The sequence below is a fragment of the Culicoides brevitarsis genome, chromosome 2 (assembly GCF_036172545.1).
Source record: "Culicoides brevitarsis isolate CSIRO-B50_1 chromosome 2, AGI_CSIRO_Cbre_v1, whole genome shotgun sequence".
NCBI classification, from domain to species: domain Eukaryota; kingdom Metazoa; phylum Arthropoda; class Insecta; order Diptera; family Ceratopogonidae; genus Culicoides; species Culicoides brevitarsis.
The window spans coordinates 8,899,619-8,916,755 of record NC_087086.1 but is presented as its reverse complement, the minus strand read 5'-3'; the positions used below and the strand labels follow the sequence as shown (position 1 = coordinate 8,916,755).

Here is a 17,137-nt window from a genome sequence, read left to right as displayed (position 1 = left end):
ATAAATTAATGAATAAATATTATTATTATTATTAAAAATAAATGAAGAAGAATTGTAAAGAAAAAAAAACCTATTTAACAAAAAAAAATAATTGTTTTGATTGTTTTTGTGGTTATGAAGGCTTTATTGAGTTGGTAAAAAAATTTTTTAATTTTTATTTACTATTAATTTAATTTTTAAAAAAATAATCGACATATTTTCTTTACATTTACAAAAATTTTGAATAAAAATAAAATTTAATTAAAATTTTAAAATTTAAAATATTTTTTTTAATTTTAATTTAAATAAATTTTTAATTTTAAGCAGGTTTCAAATTATATTTTTTATTATTGATACAAGTTTTATAAAAAGAGGTAAATTTTGTTGATTTGTAATTTTTAACTATTTATTGAAAATTATTGAATTAATTTCACAAAATTATGATAAAAAAAAGGTAAAATATATTTAAATATGCTTATAATAAATAAATTTGAAAAATATCTTAAATTTTTTAAAAATTATTTTGAATAAATTTTAATTTACTTTATTTTAAAAAAAAATGATTTTTTTACAAATTTTTTATGAAATAAATTAATAATTTAATTTTTATTAATAATAATTTATAAAAAAAAATATTAAATTATTAAAAATTAAAAAATAATTATTAATTTACATTAAAAATCAGAAAAATAAATTAAATCCATTCAAAAATTATTTTGGTGAATTTATTTATTTTTTTTTTATTTTTATTTTTTGAGTTTTATTCTATATTTTTCACCATTTTTTTTTCATTGAATGAAATCCTTCAAACTCATTCTAAATCTTTTGTTGAACTGAAAAAGCTTTTAGATGAAACACTCGCCTGTACGTGAAAGATTAATAGTGAAGGAGTAAAAAATTGAGCTCTAATGTAGAATTTGGTTTAATGCAATAATTAAAAAAAAATTACAAAAAAAATTTTTTTTGACATAATGTATCAGCAATAAAAAAATTATTAAAAATACTTTGTAAATTATTGTTTTAATATTTTTTTAATTTATTTTTTTTTTCAAAAAAAAATGATAATAATTTTTTTTGGCTTACTAATTTTTTTTAAATAAAATTAAAATAATAATATTAAGTTATTTTAATATAAATAAATTTTCTAACGGATTTTCTCATAAAACCCCATTCAAAAACCTTCAGTTCCATTTCCCATTCGAAATGAAAGTGAATCGAATTTCATTCAAACAAGTTGTTTCAATCGGAATTTTTTATGAATGAAATGAACGAAAACTTGAATGAACAAACCAGATGTTAGCTTTTGACAACCAGTTGCATTTTATTTGTTTTTATTAATTTTTTCTCTTTTTTAAATTAATAAAATAATTACAAATGACATCAAATATCGCGACTTACAAAGAACTTTGCATGCAAATTCCGAACCGCGGATTGTACTTTAAAAGAACTTTAGAACGAATTCACACCCAAGAAGAATTTCAAGACTTTTGTCGTCGCAAAAAAATAAACATTTCCGAGCTGGTTCCGAAAATCAGAGAAGTTCAAGTAGAACCAACTCTCAGGGAGTCAACAACTGAAAAAGGTAAGTTTTTTGTTAAAATTTTGAAAATTTTTAAATTAAAATATTTTTTTTGTAGAAAATTTATCGTCTGCCATTCCAACTGCGACTCAGCAACAAAAACCCGAACCGGAAGTAAAAAAATCAAAAGAAAAGAAACGTTCCAAGGGAAAATCCTCGAAATATTCAAATCCGGGCAATATCATCAACATTAGCAAAAGCTCCAATGTCGTCATCGGCAACGTTCAAGTCTTTAACATGCCCGTGCTAAAAACTAAAGGAATGCCTCCGAAGCCGCCAAACTCCAAACCTTGATTGAAAACTCGAACATTCCTTGTTACTTTCCAATTATCGTGTCACATCGTGCGATACTGAACTGAATCTACTTTTCATCTGTGGCCTTCTTCACCAATTTTCGACTGTTTTTTCGGTCATCTGTGATAATTAAAACTTCCACAAATTTAATTAGTTAACCAATTAACAGCGACGAAAAAAATAGTTTGTTATCAATTTTTACATATTTTTTTGGATTTTAATTATTTGAAGAGACATTGACATCCAGATGCTAAATAAGAGAGATAAAAAAACAAAACAAAAAAAAATGTTTCTAGAAGAAAATAAATATGTTTTTAACTGAAAATTTGTTTATCGAGATAAAACTCTTATTATTGTTTACACTCATTGTTGTCAAATTTCATTCGGATCACGTGACGGATTTTTTAAGTTGTTGATACTTGCGTCATTTGAGAAGAATTTGAGGCGCGTGAATATGAAGATTTGATAAAAAAAAGTTAATTTTGATGCCTTTAAGTCTGTTGAGTTTTTGTATCAATTTTTTTTCAAAAATTAAATGAAAATTTTAATTATTTTTAAGAGACAAAATTTAATATAAAAAATTAATAAATAAAAATATTAAACAAATTGTTGCAAAAATTTAAAAAAAATTAATTAATTTTTAATTTAAATTATTCATTTAATTTTTTCGTTTTTTTTTTTATAATTTTTAATTAATAAATTTTTAATTATTTTTTTTTAAATTATGATAAATTTTTATTGTATTTAAATTTTATTTATATTTTATTTTTTTATTTTAATTTAATTTTTTATGATTTTAATTTTTGTGTATTAAATAAAATTTATTTTCTTTAATTAAAATATTATTTTAATTGCATTTAATTGGTTTTAAATATTAAATAAAAAATAATTTAATAATTTTTCGTTATTGACTTTTTATTTGATTTTAATGAAAAATTATCAAATTAAAAATTATCAAATTTAAAAACCATTTAAAATTTTAATTAATAAAATAAAATGTTTTATTTAATAAAATTGATTTGATGATTTTTTAAATTAATTTAATTAAATTATTTTACAACCATTTTAATCTTAATTTTAAATTTGGAAAACAAAAAAAAATTTAAATTTTTAAAAAATTTTTATTTTTTGAAATTAAAATTTTTTTTACTTTTATTTTTTTAAATTTTTTTTTCATGAAAATTAGTCTAATCCTTAGAAAAATTGCAAAATATATCAAAAATAATAATTTTATTTTTTAATTTTTTGTTGTTTTGAAGGTTAAAATATTTTATTTCATTATTTTATTCCCTCCTTATTTTCGGAAAAAGTTAGGTTTACATTTAATCATTTTTTAATTGCACTTTTTTAAAATAATTATTATTTATTTATTATATTTAATATTTTTATTCAAAAAAAAAGCTGGATTATAAATTATTTATTTAAGTAATTCATAATATTTTTTTTTAATTTTAAAGGTTTTGTTACTTTTGTAAATTTGAAATTTTTTAGCAAAATATTAAAATAATTCACATTTCAACCCATAATTCCTCAAAAAAACAAACAAATTTATGAATCCTCTCCCCCTTTTTTCTGTATCTATAGCTCACGTATATTCTGTACGTATCAACCCTCCTCCTTAATTTCTCAAATTTTTCTATAGATGGCGCTTTCAAAATTATTATCAATTATTCAAAATGCGCTCTTACAAAAAAATCTCCAAAACTGCTAAAACAATAAATTTTTATTTTATTGATGGTCATTAAACTCCGAAAAAAAATGAATGACAATATCACATGAAGAGTAATAACGACTTATCCGACTGACTCACAATTATGTTCCTCGCTCGTGAACGAAAAAAAAAAAAATAAAACAAAAACTTCGCGTAAAAAATGAACAAATTTGATATTCATTGCTTTTTAATAATAAATAATAAGTGTAATGACTCTTCAGTTCCCTACCTTGACAGTGACTAACAATTTAGAATGTTGAGGCTTACAATCACGTGACGAACTCCAATGACTTTTGTTCTAACTTTTACTTGTTTTATTCTAATGTTTTCGGAAAAAATTCATTCTGTGACCTTGAAAAAGTTAAAATAAAATAAAAAAAGCTCAAAGGGATTATTTGGCGGGTTTTAAAAAGTAACGCAGTTAATAACGTATTTCTTTAATAAAATTCACTTTTTGTCGAAAAACGAGAATGAATGAAATTCGATTCCATTCGGGTTTCGTGAATGCAACGTTACAGGGTGATCACTTCAATATAGGTCATCATGTTACTACGAGACAGGACATGTTTTCACCTTTTTCCGTTTTTGTTGTTTTTTTTAAATAAAAAAAAATGTAATCAACCCCATGTACGTTCACAGACAGACACAAATCCTCACGAAACCAGACAAGAAATAAATTACTATCATTTTCATTCGGTTTCGTGTCGTACGCATTGACGAACTAAAAAGCACAAACACATCGACAGCAACTTCGAGAAAAGCTGTACGACGACGAAATCGCGTGTGTACGGCGCAAAAGTACAAAAGTGGCGTAAACTGAATGAATGTTATTCAGTTTCTCGCAGCATTTCAACGAAACCAGACGCTTTTTGTTCCTTCGCGTTCGTTTCTCGTCCGACATCGTCGATCATAAAGTCATAAAATTGAACATCGTTCGGCCGTACATGCACATGATAAGAGAAAATACGGCTTTTTTTGTTGTTTATTGCTGTTTATTTACTATTAAAACACTGAAAATAAACCAAGGAACGCAACTTCAGTGAACAAGTGTGCAACAACTTGAACTGTTGCGTTTTCGGCACGTGATTGAAACAAGAAAAAATTCTCATTGAGCAAAAATAAGAAAAAAAAGTCAGGAAATAAAATAATTTCGGTGACACAAAAATAAACAAAGTAGGCGATTCATCAATAAATTATTTACAAACAATTATCAGTGTCATAATGAGTACAAGTTGGGGATATTCAGCGGAAAACGGTGAGTCAATTATATCAATTTTTCGATTGATTTATCGAAAACACGCGCCACAGAGGCCGGCAAGAGAGTAAAGAGCTTTTACACGTTTTAAAATTATTAAAAAAATAAAAAGCAATTACATTTATCGTCAATTTCACAACTCGTTATTCAGGTAGCTCAGCTGTCTTTCTATTGTTCCGTACTCGCTGTGTGTTTGAAGTTCGGTATAAAGTAATAAATGTTATTTTCAATTCCATTGAATTTCATCAACGCTTTCGTACATTCGCTGGAAATTTTTGTACATGTGACAATATTGGAACAAGTGTGACGGGCTTTATTTGTAAATAAATAAAAATAAATGTTGGGGAAGAATTATGAAAAAAAAGAAATGAAAAGAACCCTTTGTTAAGTTTTTTTTTAGAAATTTAATTTATTCAAAAAAATTAGAAAAAAATATTTTAGAAATAATTTTGAAGAGAATTTTTATTTTCGAAATTTTTTCGAATCGAAAATTTATTATTTTCTTATTTTTCAAATTTTTTAAGTGATTTTCATTTTAGAAAATTTATTTAAAAGAAAAATATTTTTTTAATTAAATTTTAATAATTTTATAATTTAATGAAATAATAATTTAATATTTTTTTTAAGAATTTCAATTTCGAAAATTTGAAAAAAATAGATATTTTTTTCGAATTTGAAAATTTTTATTAAATTAATTTAAAAAGAGCATTCTTAAAAGCTCAAGATTTTTTTTAAATTTTTAAATAATTAATTCAGATTTTCTAATGAAATTTGTAATAATTTATTGATTAAAATAAAATAAATTTAAGAAAATTTTAGAACGAATTTCGAAAATTTTAAAATATTCACCAATTTCGTAAATTCTAAAAATTCTTGGACGAATTTAAAAAGATATAAAACGACTTTTAAGAAATCTAAAAGAACTTTTAAAATTTTCGAAAATTGATTTTTTTTTAATTTTCGAAAATTGCTTAATTTTTGTAATATTTTCGAAAAAAGATAATTTTACGTTTTCGAAATTATAAAAAAATATTTAAAAAAATAAAATTTGCAATATTAATTCCAAATTATTTAAAGATTTAAAAAAAAAAATCAAAATTTTGTTTAAACGTTCAAAAAAAAATGTTTTCGAAAATCTTAAAATAATTTGGAATTAATATTAAAAATTTTATATTTTTTTTAAATAATTTTTATTTCTATTTTCGAAAACGTAAAATTATTTTTATTCGAAAAAATGAAATCAAAATTATAATCAATTTTCGAAAATTATAAAAATTTTCGAAAATTCGTAAAGTTCTTCGAATACAATTTGTTTCCATCATCCTCTTATTACGTAATCCGTACCACAACGGATTAAAAATAAACAAAATACGATAAAAAGCACATTAAAAAAAACGAAAACAAAAAAAGTAGAACAAAGAAGAAAATGAAAAGAAACAACAAATAAATAAAGCAACTTGTTGAATGAATTTTATTTTAGTTCGTATTCAAAAGCAAAACAAAAATGTCCATTGATCCAAAATACTATTTTTTTTTGTCGATAACGAACAAACTAATATCACTAACGATGTCTTACCGGGTCAATAAAGTTTTTTTTTTGCGATGCGTAGAAAAATGTTCGTTCCTATTCTAGGTGAACGCGGTACACGAATTTCGTTATTTATGGTCTGAGCAATCGTATTAGTAAGCGGCTTTTTCGGTAAAAGTTGGAATGGGAGACATTGACGAATTGTTTAGATACATATCAGAAAAAAAACTAAAATAAAGAGAAGTTAATATTCAATTATGCAAACAGGTTATTTTTTGATTCAAGCGGTGATCAACAGTGTCAATATTTTTTTTTTGATAAAAATTGTTGCATATCATTGAAGAAAATGAGTTAATTCTATTTTGATTGAAAATTGATATTTAATGAGATTGACAAAGTTTGGAAAAATTAAGTAATTAAGCAAAATTGGAAGGAAATGACAAATTGAGAAAATGTAGAAGAAAAAATTAATTATAATTAATTTAATTTGCAGTAGTTTTTATTGTTTTAATGAAGAGCTTAGTTGGGTTTGGCAACTCTATCATTAAATCATAAAGTAATAATTTTGTAGAATGACAATTTTTTTTTGATATTTTATTATTACGACACTTTATTGTATTTTTCGTCATACAAAATGTCATTATCACGAAGCTCTTGGGGTTTCTCTCATAAGTTTTGCCATAAAGATTTTCGTGTCTCATAAAATTTTCACATCAATGTTGTCGGATACACATGGAAAAAAGGTGCAATAAAATTGTTTATCAAATTAAAGTTGAAAATGTGGAAAAGTCGATTTTTTTACCCAAAAATTTTTTTATGTGTTTTTAATTTATTCATATTTTATTTTTTAAGTTAAGGATCAGTCGTGCGTTTTTTTTTATTTTTTATTAAGAATTAATTACAATTTTTTTAAAAATTTATTTATATTTTTAATTTTAATTTTATTTTTTAATATATTTTTATTTTAATTTCGTAAAATTTTATTCTTTAACAAAAAATATTTATATTGAAATATTTATATGAAAATCCTCTTTAGAGAGTCTGAGTGGTTAATGTGAATCTTGTAAATGTCGGTATTTAACCTCAGTTCTTGGAACATATTAAGAAAAATTCTATTGAGACTTTAAGCTGATGAGAAAAAATATTTTACGTTACTTTATTGAAATTATTTATAATTTATTAATTTATTCAATATTAAATATTGAAAGTATCTAAATAGTTATTTAACAAATTTTATATTTAATTTTAATAATTTTTCTGAATAAATTTAATTTTTGTTTGTAAAATTAAAATTTTTAGAAAAATTAATTATTGAAATTTTTAAATAATTTTTTAAAAAATATTTTAATTTAATTACCTAATTAATTATTTTAATAAAAATATTAATTTATTAATTATTATTATTAATTTTATTTTAATTTATTTTTATTTTTAAATTATCAAAAAAAAAATTTATTTAATTTTTATAAAATTTTAATTTCTATTAAATATATATTTAAATTATAAAACAATAAATTATTTGACAAGAAAAATTATTCAATGAGTTTTTGTTGTACCTAATTTGCTATTTTTTCTTAATTTATATAAAAAAAAAATTAAATGCAAAACACAAACCAGACAGGTTTACCAAACAATCTTTAATAGCAAGAAAAATCAACAATTTATAATTTTTTCATAAAAAAATAACAGAAGAAGAAAAAATAGAATCTTTTTAGCAATAAAAAAAGCTTAGTAAGATTTCACAGAAGTCCATACAGCAACATTTATTGCATTGACGCACTTCATTGAATAAACTTTATACTGTTTTTTTTTCTACGAGAATGAATCTCGTAAGATTTGTTTCCTCAATGGAGCGAAATTCAAGTCAAGGAACTTAAATGACAGGTTTTGTAATTCACGAACGAAATAGGTCACTTGCCTTCAAAACTTTTATTGATAATATGTCAAGGTCTTGGATTTCCCCTTTTAGTCCGAATTTTGTTTATTTTATTGTCAAACCGCAAATTTAAATAATAAATGCAGAACAAAATTGCATTTAATTTGCAGTTCATAACAAGCCAAGCTCTCAACAACATTCACACCGCAAATGCAAGCCGCCCACACCGCAAAATGTCACGTAAATCATAATATTTTTGTATGTCACTTGACCGTTTGTCTCCTTGCAATCAGAGGCAGCAGACAAAAAATGCGCGCGACAAGTGTGAATGAACTTTTTGTATTTCTTGTGTGTGTGCCGCGCAATGGTAATTGGATTAAACCTTTCAAAAGCGAAAGTTCAATGTTGTCATCGGCACATGATTTTCAATTTTTTTTTGAGGGAAACTCAGCTAAAAATGTTGAGATTAGTCGCTTAAAATTTATTTTTTCTAAAATAAATTTTAAGAAAAAAAAAATAAATAAATTAATAATTACTAAAAAATTTAATTAAAAAAATATGAATAATTTTATATTTAAAGTTTAAAAATTAAAAAAAAAACATTCATCAAAATTCATAAAAATTAGTTGAATTTTGCGTTATAATATATAGAAATTAAAAAAAAAATTATAAATATTTTTTTAATTTTTAATTTTTAAAAAAATATTTTAATAATTTTAAAATATTTATTTAAAATAACATATTTTATTTATTTTAAAATAAAAAAAAAAATAATTAAAAATTACTTTAAAAATTTTCAAAAATCATCAAAAAATTAATTTTTCAAAAAATAGTTCATTCGATGAAATTTTAGAATAATAATTTCATGAAAACAAATAAAAAATTAAATAAATTAAGGATTAAAATAATTATCAATTTTTAAAGAAACATAAAAAATTTAATTAAATTGTTAAACAATTTTTATTTTTTTTTAATTGTCACATTTTTTAATAATTTATTAATTTTTTTAAAATTTTAATAATTATTTCTAAAAAATTAAATTATTAATAAATTAAATTTTAAATCGACTGAATTAATTAAAAAAAAATTATTTTATAATAAATATTAAATTAAATAATTTAATAATAATTAAAAAAAAATTAAAAATTATTTTTAATTAAGAATTTAATTTAATTCAATTTAAAAATTTTTTAAAATTATTTTTAACTAAGAATTTTTTTTTTTAATAAAAGTCATATTTTTTTTTTTTCAAAATAAATCCTTACCACAAAATTTCCTTCTGAGAACATTAATCCATATCACGCATTATATAAGAAATTTCATGACAACAAGTAGTAATTCCTTGTCCATCAGTTGCATGAAAGATTCAGATCGTTGTCAATCCATTAACGTATTTCGTTGATTCGTGTCAACGATGTTGTCCAAAGTGACATTTTATCGCAGTGACGACACATTAACTACAAAGATCTTAATTATTTTAATACTTTTTTTTCTATTTATGAGTAAATTACATGATGGCAAGTTTGAAATAGAATCGTCTTTTGTGTGTTCCTTCGTGCGAGTAAAAAATAGTTTTCTCATTAATATTTCAAGTCACTTACAAAACTCGCGTCTTTTTTGATATCAATCTTTAATGAAATAATTGAAAAAATACAAAAAATTGCATCAAAGCATGAAATTTCGTGTCATGAATCAATGACCAGAGTGAGAAAAAAGTCAAATATTTGCTCTGAATATTAGATAAGACGAGATATTTGGCAAACACAAATAAAAAATGTAACAAGTCTTTGTAGCGCGTGATTAGCAGCTCATGCAAAAGAGCGGAAAGACCATTTTTATCCTATTTATGTAGATGATGAATCTCTTTTTTTTCCATCAACTGATTGAATTAAACATGCATCGCGGTGACACTACTTCCCCCCGTTGTGCGCGGTAAACAATTACTTTGCGCTACATTTTTTTTTATGTAATAAATGGGAACGAATGTTAATAATAATAAACAATAGAGACCGAATGACGACGTCGATAGAAGGCGTTAGAGCACTTTATAAATTGTTTTGTGATTATAGACTAAAAATGGAGTCAGTTACTATTTTATAAAATATTTTATTTATTTATACATTTAGAGCGTCACTTAGATTATTATTAGAAAATAGACGCTTTTTTTTGTTATTGTGGAAGTTGTTGTTTTGCTGCGCGGATGATGGATAAATTGCTCTGAATTTGCATAAAAAATTACTCTTTAAGATGATGAGGTGTCATCATGGAAAATATTTCCGTCGCAAATTATTCTCAATTGAAGTGAGAAAAATTCATGATAAAAAATGAATAAATTTTGAAATTCAACTGAGCTAAAAAAAAAAGTTTCAAGACCTTCAGAAGCAATCGAGTAGAAATCTAGATTTCAAGCCAAATCAAGGTTTTATCAAAATGTAAAACTTTTTATTAATATTTAGTAATAATAATAAATATTTGTTATTGATAAGGTTGTAAGTTACAAATTGATTCGACACAATTAGATTTATTTTTGTTTGTTTACATCTTGAGTCGAAATTAAATTTGATAAGTTAAAAAGTGTCATTTTAATCAATTTTGAACTTGAAAATTATTGTGAAATATCCATGAAATATAATTGAGATAAATCTTGCTTAACTTTTTTTTTTAATTTTCTAAAAAAAATTGGTCATTGAATTGAATATTTAACAAAAACTCAAACAATGAACAAATTTTTTTTATTAAAAGTATGATTTACACGAAAAACATTTTTTTTAGAGACTATCTATTTTTATGATGTCGAATTGATAGAATTTTTCTAAAAAAAAAAATAAAAATTTTAAGGTAAAAAAAATAACTTTTTGATAAATTTTATGTAATTTTTCAAAACAAAAAACAAATTATTTTAATTTTTAATTTAATAAAAAAAAGTATTTTTAAGAAACTAATTAAACAATTAAAAAAATATTTTAAAGAATACTTAAAAATTTTAAAGAAAATGAACAAAGTTAATTTTTCTTGATTTATTTATTTTATTGAAAAATGATTTATACGAAAGACAAAATTTTTTTTTATAAGAGAATTTTTGCTTCATTAATAAAAAATTATTATTTTCATGAAGTCAAAATGATAAAATTAAAAAAAAAATAAATAAATAAAAATTTTAAGCTTAATAATAATAATTTTTTTGATTAATTTTATGCAATTTTTAAAAACAAAAAAAAATTTTTTGACGTTAATAAAATATTAAATAAAAAGATTAAAATAAAATTTAATTAACCTCTATTTAAAAAAATTAAAATTATTAATTTAATAATTAATTAATTAAAGAATTAATCCATTAATTTTTTGACTCGAATATATTTTTAAAAAAATAATTTAAAATATTAGTTATTGGAATATAAGCAAAAAAAATATATTTTGTATCAATTTTAATGTATTATTTATCTAAAAAAATAAATTTCATTAAAAATTTAAGAAATTATCCAATTAAAAAATTAATCCAAAAATCAATAAGACCACAAATGGGTCAATTCCCTTCTGAAAAAATACAATATCTAATGTTTTCTACGTTCATACATTAAAAAACAAGAAAAACTTTTTTTTCACATCCTTATAGGTACTGATATTTCATTAATACGTTCTTCCGTTCGATAAATTAATGTACTTGTTACTCGAAAATTCTCTGAGGCAATTTTGTTGTAATGTAATGTTTATTTTTTTTTCAGTAGAACATGAAAAGTGAAATTTGAACAATGATTTTTTTTTATTTTTAAATGTAACTTAAACTATTCTTTTAATTAATTAAATTAAATTTAATTAAAAATTTTAATAAATAAATAATTAATTAATTATTTTTTTAATAACTGACAATAAAATTTAAAAAAATATTTTTTTTTTAATTTGAAAAATTATATTTTTTTTATTTTCTCTGCTTAGTAACATTTATCAAAAAACCCACATTCATCATTTTATTTATTTTTAATCTCAAAAATTTTTTTTCTCACACAGATCGAATATAAAAAAATCCAAACACCACATTTTTATTCAAAAATACTAAAAATACACTCTGAACACTTTGTCATTCCAATCTGTTTTTCCAGACTAAAAATTTTATTGACTAAATCCAAAACAAATAAACAAACGTTTCTGCCGAAAAGAATTTCCTCCTCAAAAAAAAAAGCAAAAATAGTGAAATTTACTTTGAAGCTGTAAAAATTTCAACACGAGCTGCAGTATCTTGTTTATCTATCTCTTAGCTCCTCCATTTCATCTCTGAGGTCATTTTAATTAAATATTTGATTGTTCTCGTTTTACATCAAAACATTCTCCGCGCTTAACCACACTCAACTGGATAAAATCACATGACTCGTCGTCATTTGTCTTTATTCCGTGTTTCAACAAGTTTTGTTCCAAGGCAAAAAAATCGAAAAAATAATTAAAAATGTGTGATGATCTAAATTGAAATCAATCAGTCGAATAATTAGAAAAAAAAAATTTGTCTCGAATTACGTGTCAACAATGCGACACGAGAGAGAGACAACTTAATAAATTAATCAAATAAACAAATAATTTGCACTTAATTTGCATGAAAAAAGGCATTAAAATAATTGATTTGATAATCGGATCGTCTTGCCATTTCCATCTAAACGACAATTTGAATCAACTTCACTCGCTATCACGATCAGCAACGCGGTTTGTGTTCACTCGCCACTCTAAGTAAATTAAAAACGGAAATGAATTTACCTCGTCATTTTTCGCTCGAGTCACTTGTGTACACAGACCAGATGCATTTTTCCACGTCACGCACACGATAATGAAAAATACAGTGGCTTTTGCGTTTTGTTTGTGAATTATGAACTTTTTTTTTCGCGACAACCGGCAGACACATTGACGTTTCGCATCATCATGACGAGATGCGAGTAATTATCACGTCGAGTGAAAATTTTGATTTGCATGCCGCTTTTTTCCACATTTTTTAATCATCAATCAAATTTACACGTGTCTTCGTGACTTTTGTCCGACATCAGAAACATCACGAAAAGAATTTGGGCTAAAAATAAAAAAAAACAAAAAAAAAATTTAATCGACCAATAAAAATAAAAGAAAATTTTATCAAAAGAATTATTTTTAAAAAATTTTTTGTTCTTTTAAAATTTATGACTTTTCCTTTCGTTTAAGTGCGAAACAATTTTCGCGGCACGCAATAAATTTTCCCCGGTAAAATAAACAAAACTGACTCAGCGTATTACTTAATAATATCACATAATAATAATAGAATAACAAGCGAGATAACAATTCGAAATGATGAATTATTGTTTATTGTGGAAATGGATGATGTGCACTTGAGCAAATATTGTCCAGCTCGTCTTGTGTTGACACGTCTCTAATCAAAATCCATTACATGTGATTACGATTGTTTCGAACGACGACTCGGAATGCACACCGTGCGAGATTAAATTGAGTTTGAGTACGTGAGAATATTTGCGAATTGAAGCTGTTGTTTCTTGGATTAAAAATCTCTTTAGGAATGAAGGGTTTTAAGAGATTCGAAAGCTCTCTTGATAAGTTTTGAATTTATTATTACTTTTAATTAAAAAAAACTTTTTGTCATTTTATAAATTTTTGTATACAAGTCTTGGAAAAATATTATTTTTTATTTATTTATGAGGTGAAAAAAATATTCAACAATAATTTATTTTTTTAATTTTTTTTCGTAAAAAATTATTTTCCATAATTTAATTATATTATTTTAATTAAAATTTTAATAAAATAATTTTAATTTTTAAATTAAATAATATATTTTTTTTCTAATTATATTTATAATTTTTAAATATTATTTTTTTAGAAAATTATTTTTTTTCCATAAAATTTTAGGAAAAAAATTTTTTATTGCAAAATATTTAATTTTAAATTTATTTAATTTTAATTAAATTAATTTTTATTAATTTAATTTAATTAATTTTTTAAATTAATTTTAATTGTTTAATTTTATTTAATTTAATTTTAATTTAATTTTTTTATTTTTATATTTTAAATTTATATTTAATTTGAATCAATTTGAGTCAATTTAAAAACATTTATAAAATTTTTAAGAAATTTTATATAAATTTTTGTTTGAAATTTACTCAAAATAACTAAATACATTATATAAATAAAATAAATAAATAAATAAACTACAAAAAAAATTATATTTTTTTCCAACAATTATAATTTATGTTTTTTTTGTTGAATTATTATTATGTGCAAATTTTTGCTTTGTAAATCTGAATATTCGCAAGATTTTTCAATAATTCTATTTTTTTCTCAAAATTATATTTTTTTTAAATTAACATTATTATCGAGCTCATTAAAAAAATATAAAAAGTTCTTCACGATTAAAACAATAAATTAATGTTGAAAAATTTCTAAAGCAATTATATATAGCATTAAATAGCAATTAAAAAAAATACTATTCAAAGTTATTATAAACAATAAATTTCAAGAAAATTATTTTCAAGTAAAATTATGAACTATAAATTATTGTAATTTTTTTTAAATTGTAAAAAAAGTATAATAAATATAAAAATAATTTTCCAAGGCTATTTGGATTAATTGATAAATTTTTTTTCTATCGTAATTTTTTTTTCTTGCTTGATTTTCAGCCTCATTTACATCTGAGAAATCTGAAAAAAATTTGAAAAAAAAAATATGAATGAAATTTAATAACTTACCGATAATAATAACGATGCCTGCAGATGAAAGCTCTCAAACACCTTTTCATATATTAAAACTCTCGACCTTTAATTTTCACAAACATTTTTTTTCATGGCACTCTGCCAAAAATATCATGCGTATAAATATTATAAAAAAAAAAAAAATTAATACAAACTTGATGTATTTAAAATTAAATAAATTATCAAATTACCTTTTTTCGCGGTATCAGCTGATTTTAATCAAATTTATTATTTTTTCTCATTTCAGGTCCCGCAGTTTGGGGCAAACTTTTTCCCTTGGCCAACGGAAATCGCCAATCTCCGGTAAATATCGAAACGAAAAGCAACATTCAAAAAACGGGAAATTTCTCGCCTTTACAATTCAAATATGTGCCGGAAAATACGCGGAGTTTGGTAAATCCCGGTTACTGTTGGCGTGTCGATGTAAATGGAGAAGGATCTCAACTCACGGGAGGTCCCTTGAACAGCGACACCTTTGTGCTCGAACAATTTCACTCACATTGGGGATGCTCGAATGAACGTGGCTCGGAACATACTGTAAGAAAATTTTTTGAGGTTATGTCAAAATTTGAGGTTATGTAACGATCTTTTTCGATCTTTTGCAGGTAGATGGCGTCTCGTATGCCGGCGAACTTCATCTTGTGCACTGGGACAAATCCAAGTACAGTTCATTCGCCGAAGCTGCTGGTCAACCTGATGGTCTTGCGGTTTTGGGAGTTTTCTTGAAGGTTGGCAAGCATCACGAGGAAATGGACAAGATTGCACAACTTTTGCCCTTTATTACGCACAAAGGAGATCGCATCACGTTGCCTCATGCCATCGATCCCGCCAAATTGCTTCCAAAGGACACCAATTATTGGACATATTTGGGTTCGTTGACGACACCGCCTTTCTACGAATCTGTCATCTGGATTGTCTTCAAGGACCCCATTGAGGTGTCGGAGGAACAAATTGCGCTTTTCCGACAACTCAAGTGCCACGATGTGCATGAGGAGAGTCCGTATGATGCGCTCGGCGGACATGTCATCAACAACTTTCGCCCGCCACTTCCCTTGGGTAATCGCACGTTGCGCGAGAGTGGCGGTCACTAACACGGCATTTAAATGTTCTGTAAACAACCGTAAATTGATATCACACAAAATTTATGCACTTTAGTGTTAGTCAAGCACAAATAATTCGCAATATAGAAAAAAACATTAATAACAATTAAAATTTAATGAATTTGTACTACTTTAACGATACAAACAGTATTTACAGAGGATCATTTAGAACAAAAAAAAGCAAAATATTAAAAATAACCTACAAGTGTCAATTATTAAAATGAAAAAAATATATAACTTACCTGATAGAGGAGATACCTATAAATGTTAAATAATTTGTAACAATCGTAAAAGTCTGGTAACAACAAGTGCCTGTTTGTATAAAAAAGAAACAAAAAATTCATTGGTTATTGTATACTAACTGTATAAATATTTTTTGAATTACAACTTGAGCGAATAATTAATTAATTAATAAGAGTTTATAAGAAAAGAGAAAGAAAGATATTTTTGTTATATAGATTTTTATTCACAGAGAGAAATATTTTATTATTAAATAAACGAAGGAAAAAAGGATTGTAGCTTTATACAATTTCTAAGAAACAAAATAAAAACTAAAGGAAGTAATGTAGACATATTTTGGTGCAAAAAAGCAAAACAAATAAAATTGAAATTGTTTAAAAGTGGAATTTTAAAGGGGTTTTAATTAGTTGGTTTATTGATGGATTTGTAAGTATAAATTTAAAGAAAATTATTTAAGATTAAATTCTATAGATTTCGATGTTAAATGGTAATATTGAATTAGATTTTTTTTTTGTTTAATGGTTAAAAAGGTAAATCTCAGGATAATTTTTTTTACTCTTGAGGAATGCAAAGTTTTTTTAAATTTTTCTTTATCTTTTCTAATGAAAATTAAAAAAACTTTATTTATTTTAATTGTTTTATGGAAAATCTTACCTATAAATTCTAATGAAATAATGAAAATAATAATAAATAATAGGTATTAAAATCAAATTTTTCATTTAAATAAAAATAATTACTAAAATCTTATAAAATCTATAAAATTTTATATTTTTATTAATTTTGTAAAAAAAATAATAATAATTAACCGGAGATGAATTTTAAATAATTAAATAAGGTATTAATTATTTATTATATTCATTAAAAT

General features: G+C 23.0%; 2 protein-coding genes across 2 annotated transcripts; both read left to right on the top strand.

Annotated features, from left to right (window-relative positions):
- Nucleotides 1-1,284: 1,284 nt before the first annotated feature.
- Nucleotides 1,285-2,134, top strand: LOC134831891 (uncharacterized). Its single transcript, XM_063845722.1, has 2 exons — nt 1,285-1,561; nt 1,617-2,134. The coding sequence occupies exons 1-2, from the start codon at nt 1,354-1,356 to the stop codon at nt 1,850-1,852; spliced, it is 444 nt and encodes a 147-aa protein (XP_063701792.1). The 5' UTR covers nt 1,285-1,353; the 3' UTR covers nt 1,853-2,134.
- Nucleotides 2,135-4,411: 2,277 nt separating this feature from the next.
- On the top strand, nt 4,412-16,664 carry LOC134831789 (carbonic anhydrase 1). The gene is made up of 3 exons (XM_063845603.1): nt 4,412-4,818; nt 15,180-15,469; nt 15,538-16,664. Exons 1-3 carry the CDS (start codon nt 4,785-4,787, stop codon nt 16,021-16,023), a joined length of 810 nt encoding a protein of 269 aa, XP_063701673.1. The 5' UTR covers nt 4,412-4,784; the 3' UTR covers nt 16,024-16,664.
- The last annotated feature ends 473 nt before the right edge of the window (nt 16,665-17,137 follow it).

Excerpts from the sequence above, each read along its gene's own strand:
- LOC134831891 (XM_063845722.1), top strand. The coding sequence starts at position 1,354 with ATGACATCAAATATCGCGACTTACAAAGAACTTTGCATGCAAATTCCG. Across the intron at positions 1,562-1,616 it reads GGAGTCAACAACTGAAAAAG|AAAATTTATCGTCTGCCATT; the intron begins GTAAGTTTTTTG and ends TTTTTTTTGTAG.
- LOC134831789 (XM_063845603.1), top strand. The coding sequence starts at position 4,785 with ATGAGTACAAGTTGGGGATATTCAGCGGAAAACG. Across the intron at positions 4,819-15,179 it reads GGGATATTCAGCGGAAAACG|GTCCCGCAGTTTGGGGCAAA; the intron begins GTGAGTCAATTA and ends TTCTCATTTCAG. Across the intron at positions 15,470-15,537 it reads AACGTGGCTCGGAACATACT|GTAGATGGCGTCTCGTATGC; the intron begins GTAAGAAAATTT and ends GATCTTTTGCAG.